General features: G+C 36.1%; 1 protein-coding gene across 6 annotated transcripts in view; it reads left to right on the forward strand.

Moving 5' to 3' along the window:
- Positions 1–5705, forward strand: part of arhgef11 (Rho guanine nucleotide exchange factor (GEF) 11) — a 212617-nt gene extending 206912 nt beyond the window's left edge. For all 6 annotated transcript variants that reach the window (XM_051919914.1, XM_051919917.1, XM_028822143.2 and 3 more), the window contains 2 exons: positions 874–1012; positions 3020–5705. In XM_051919914.1, the coding sequence (XP_051775874.1) occupies positions 874–1012; positions 3020–3063 (183 nt within the window). In that variant the 3' untranslated portion in view covers positions 3064–5705. The remainder of the gene's footprint in view (positions 1–873; positions 1013–3019) is intronic.
- Positions 5706–6000: the final 295 nt, after the last annotated feature.

The following is a 6000-nucleotide window of genomic DNA, read 5'->3' on the forward strand; positions in this document are numbered from 1 at the left end:
TTAGATGGCCGGCCAGCTCTAGGGAGAGTCCTGGTGGTTTCGAACTTCTTCCACTTACAGATGATGGGAGTCCACTGTGCTCATTGGGACCTTCAAAGCAGCAGAAATTTTTCTGTAACCTTCCCCAGATATGTGCCTCGAGACAATCCTGTCTCGGAGGTCTACAGACAGTTCCTTTGACTTCATGCTTGGTTTGTGCTCTGACATGAACTGTCAACTGTGGGACCTTATATAGACAGGTGTGTGCCTTTCCAAATCATGTCCAATCAACTGAATTTACCACAGGTGGACTCCAATTACGCTGCAGAAACATCTCAAGGATGATCAGGGGAAACAGGTTGCACCTGAGCTCAATTTTGAGCTTCATGGAAAAGGCTGTGAATACTTATGTACATGTGCTTTCTCAAATATTTTATTTTTAATAAATTTGCAAAAATCTCAAACTTTTTTTACGTTGTCATTATGTGGTGTTGTGTGTAGAGTTCTGAGGAAAAAAATGAATTTAATCCATTTTGGAATAAGGCTGTAACATAACAAAATGTGGAAAAACTGATGTGCTGTGAATACTTTCCGGATGCACTGTATAGCTTTAGCATGACCTTCCTTGACTTGTACAGCACACATCACGGCTCTGTATAACCTAACACTCTGTTCACTTTCTTGATGTTGATAGTGATCTGTCCATTATGACTCCCAGGTCCTTTCGATAAGAAATACTTTCAAGTTTTAGACCTCCAATTGTGTATTCAAATCTGTTGAGATTACATTCTTTTAACTGAATTGACTTTATAGTAATGTAAGTAAATGTAATACTTTTTTTTTTTTTTTAAAGATAATTTATAATTTTATAAAATTTCCTCCTCCTGATTTTAGAACATTGAACTTGCACACTTTCAGTTGCTAAAAAACCTGTCAGCCTTCTCTGTGAGTGCACATCATCAGTCTCAAGAGATGTCATCTTTGATGCCACTTGGCGTTGTTACTCAGTCCTGTCAAAGAGGTGCAGGAGATGGTAAGCGTATTTCATTATTTTTTTTCTGCTCTGTTTATGAAATGTTTTTGATGGTTTTTTTTTTTCTGCTTGTGTTGCTATGAGCACTACTGAGAGGAATGAACTACTTTTAAATGGTTTTAATAAGCTCTCTGTACTGAAAGTAACTGGATGAGGGTTATTCTTCACTTGTCCTTTTTGTAAATCAACTATAAAAGAGGAAAGTGTGTTTAAAAAGAACACCTCCAGATAAACCCTGGCTCTAAGGCATAACTGGGTATTCTGATACTGTGGCCAAATGCACAGAACACCGGCCCTGCCTTTGGAAGAGTGCATTCTATAATAAGGCTTTGATTTTTTTTTTGTGATGAAAGACGTTCTTTTTATTAAAGAAATTACAGTCATGTGAAAAAGGCAGTACACCCCTTGCAGATTGTTAACTTTTTCATCATATTTGAATGGGCAAACAGTAAATGTTCATGCAAAGAGCGTCAGGTGATATAGTTGAATAAAAACACAAGGAAAATTTGCTTTTTTCAATTATTTATTCAACACAAATATCCTCACAAGCTGGTAATGCCCACTTTAGCAGAAGTGGCTTCTAGTCGGTGTTATGCATAGCTGCCCACCAGTCTCTGACATTAACAATAAAATTTGAGAGTGTTTCTCCATGCCAAGTTCCTTCAGTTGCTAGATGGCTGTGGGTTTTCTTGCATGCCCTGTCTGTTTGAAAATTTCAGTGGGATTCAGAATCATGGATTTGACTAGGCCTGTCCATAACCCTCCATTTCATCTTTTGAGCCATTCCTTAATGGATTTGCTAGTGTGCTTCAAATCGTTATTGTTTTGAAAGATCTATCTCTGGTTCAACTTCAATTTTCAGACAAGCAGCCTTAATTTCTCCTCTATTACACTTTGATATGGTGTAGAATTCAAAGTTGACTCGATAACTGCATACTGCCCCATCTTTGAGGCAGCAAAGCAACCCCAAAACCAGAACATTTCCACCACCACACTTCATAGTTGGTATGAGGTTCTTCTCCCGAAATGCTGTCTTCAGTTTGTGCCAGATATATTTACTGTGGCCAAACAACTGTCAGGGCACATTGTTTCAGAAGGTTTGGTCTTCGCTAAGATGTTCAAGGTCAAGCTATAGTTGTGCTCTAATGTTCTTATTTGGAAAGCAAAGGCTTTTTCCTGTCGCACCTCACATGCAGGTAAAATTTGTGCAATTGTAGATGCATGCACTTTGACATCAACTGTTGGAAAAGCTACCAACAGATCCTGTGATGAAATTTTGAAGTTCTTAGAGACTTCTTTTAGTCCAGGGAGATTAGCTACAGTGCCATGTGTTGTGAACTTCTTGATTATGTTGCACACAGTGGACAAAGGGACATGAAGATCTCTGGAGATGGACTTGTAGTCTTGGAATTGTTGATATTTTTCCACAATTTTTGTTCTCAAGTCCTCAGCCAATTCTCTGCTCTTCTTTCTGTTCTCCATGCTTAGTGTGGCACACTCAGACACACAACAGAAAGGTTGAGTCAACTTTTCTCCATTTTAACTGGCTTCAGGTGTGATTGCTATATTGCCAGCACCTGTTTCTTGCCACAGGTGAGTTCAAACAAGCATCTTATGCTTGAAATGAAACGATTTACCCACAATTTTGAAAGGGTGCCAATAATTTTGTCCAGCCCATTTTTGGAGTTCTGTGTGACATGATGTCAGATTTGACTTTTTTTCTCTGTTTTTTTGTGTTGTTCCAATGCACATAAAGGAAATAAACATGTACAGTATATACAAAAACATTTGTAATTGCAATAATTGTCTGGGAGAAATGGTGCATTTTCTGGGAAAATTCCAGGGGTGCCGATAATTTCTGCCATGACTGTATGTTAGAAAAAGTCAATAGTTTACACGGGGTGTACTTCTTTTTTCACATGACTGTATCTGCATCATCAGATGTACAAACCTGTGCAGTGTTTCAAATTATCAGCTTTAGCATGTGTATGTGTTTTTTTTTAATAGGCAAAGAAGATAATGCAGAAGAAAATGAGCAAATGAAGACCTGACCAACAGGATTGTGATTTTCTTTTTCTATTGAAATTATTTTTAAAGACAGAAAATTGACTCAGTTTTGCACATTCTTGCAATGACACAACACAGCAGCTTCTTGATGGATGTAGAAACGTGTATTCAAGTGTCAGAGTATCTGCAATACTTAATCACATGAGCCTTAAGGAACATGCTGATATTGAAATGTCTATGAACACACACATTTCTCATATCGCACAAGATTTATTTTAAACATAGGTTTAGATTATTCCTAGAGCACCAAGTAGTCTACTGTGAATTCATTAAAATCACTCAGTTAATACTTTAGCAAATGACCACACATGCTCAGTGGAGTTTGCATAGCATTCTGCTGCTATTTTCTGTTGTTTCCTAATATACTTTGGAAATAACATGCAACTTCTTATTTTCCAATGGACAACTTTTCAGACTGGAGTCTGCTCCTTATCTTAAATTTAATTCTTTAGATTTTTAATTTTTCACATTAAAATTTGACAGTTTTTAATACTCATTAAGTACCCAAACCAGTAATTTTATAGTAATACCATGTAATTTTAACATAAGCCTTTAATCAAATGTAATATTTATCAGTTTTTGGGGATGTTTTTATTTTTAGAATAATCACATTTTTATTTATTTTTGCATGCTGATTTTAGGGTTGACATACCTGAGTTAGATATAAAAATATGAACGATTACAAATGCCTGTATTTGTTGACTGTAGAATGTATGCACATTTTGTTTCAAGAATCCCAGTGACTTTTCTTGATTTCTTGAATTATGTATATGAAATTACATACTTAACATTGTGATTTCTGTTGATTTTATGTATACTGTATTTATATTTTGGATAATCTTATAGTATGACAATTTCACATTATTTTTTGGTATGACATTCTACAGTTTGGTAGATCATTTTTAAATACAGGAGATCCAAGCCATAATATGATGTTCACACCTAAGTGCTAGCTATCGTTAATTGAAACTGGAGCTCTAAAATCAGGGGTGGCTGACAATCATCGGTAATAAGAGTTTACCGCTTGTGTTATCTGTTGAGTTTCTGGCATATGATTATTACTGGAGCAAAGGTTTGTACACTCAGTTTAAATATACCGAATATGGCTGCATTCAGCCATGGTCATTATGCAACTAGAGTTAGAAAATAGTCTTTTATATTTTGTTTTTAAGTACTCGTGTGTATAAGGACCCCAGTCATGGTATTGTCCATAATTAAAATGTGTTGCGTATAATTTATATTAACTAAAAAATGGGTCATCTGCATTTTTACTACACCATTTCTATTAACTACACTTGCTCCAAGCACTCTATATTACACGAAAAAGATTACTCTAAGTCCAGTATGACCATTTTGTTATTTCTGTGTAAGAACCACAGGAAAGAATCCTGCCAGCTGTTATCTGTAGGTTCTATCGATGACAGTAATTCACATTTCAATATCAAATCAGAGTGTCCTAATGTGATTAATCTGCAGGATTCAGTAGTAGCGTACTAATAGTAAAAAAAAAAAAAAAAAAAAAAAATGTCAACAAGTAGACTGATAAATTCAAAGTTTTAATTGGCGGAAGTAAACAATACCAGAATAGTGCCGCAATAAATCTTTCTAATTTGGTGGTTTCATTTTTTTTGGAAGTAAACTGTCTTCCTCCAGGAAATATATAAAAGTGCAATTGGTACTTGTAAATATTTCAAATGTGAATACGGGTAGGAGTGTATGATAAGACACTTAAACACTTTATTTTTTCTTTAAGATTCAGTTGTCTTTTGAGGTAGTGTATGCTATCTGTTTTTCCAACTATTGCAGGTCTTGTACTTTGCGACCTTCATATGCTGCAAAACCTTGATGATCACATACACTATATAATGGATGGCAGTGGTGCTTTTGTAGCACTTCACCAGTAAAGTCACATTGCTCTGAGCTTAATAAATTACATTTCCATCATGTTGTTTGTCACTAGCAATTGGTTCCTATTGAGAAGCCCTGAAAGCCTCCAAGCTGTGGGCTTTTTAATTCCCTTAGTGTAGCACGATTTTCGAGTGCATGTAAATTTTAAAAAAAGCAGTTTAAAAAATGTAACTGGAAGAAAATGTTATCACCAGCTTAACTGTTTTAAAGTTGCTAGACTAGACTTCTTCACGCAAAACAAATGATCAAGCTAGTCTCGATAATATATGTCTGGAGACAGGCACGAGTGAATTTTGGTTAAAGGTGAGTGGGAACCATTAGATGGCTCACTGTGTGTCGCATTTCTAAACCAACCCAATGTCTCGTGAAGGCAGACCACAAAGTAGAGGTGGTGATTTCAAACTGCAAAGATCAGAGGTGCTCTTGTCAACCTGATCCGACAGACAGCAAACTTCTAATTACAAAGAACTGTCTACAGTTGAAAAAATATCCTCAAAAAATTCTTTTAGACATAGAAGTGTGTTTTGCATGTACAGACAGCACAGTTGCACGTTTTAAAAATAAACGTAACCTGTTGCAAGAGAAAAACCATTCTGTAGCATCAGATTAAACACTGACATTCGACAGCATCAATGGAAAAACGGTAAACGTGAACGATATGTTGTTGCAGGTGCTGCATGTGCTCTCTGTTGTTCACTGTTAACATGATAGTGGAGGAGTTGATATACACTTGAAAAAGATGGCATTAATATTCATGAAAATATGAACAGCAAAATGTACATTTGAAGTAAACGGTGTGTTACACTCCGTCAACAGGTCTACTGTTGTGAGAGCTGATAACAAGAAGCCACAGGAGATGCAAATTTCAGTACTCAAAACACCTGAACGAAAAAATCTGCCTAACACCACCAGCAAAAACACAGATGAGGCTGCACAACATCCACCTCCCGACTGCACATTTAAGCAAATATCTAAAGACTTAGCATTACTGTCAAATTGGAAATGCAAACATG

The sequence above is a fragment of the Erpetoichthys calabaricus genome, chromosome 16 (assembly GCF_900747795.2).
Source record: "Erpetoichthys calabaricus chromosome 16, fErpCal1.3, whole genome shotgun sequence".
Classification (NCBI taxonomy): Eukaryota; Metazoa; Chordata; class Cladistia; order Polypteriformes; family Polypteridae; genus Erpetoichthys; species Erpetoichthys calabaricus.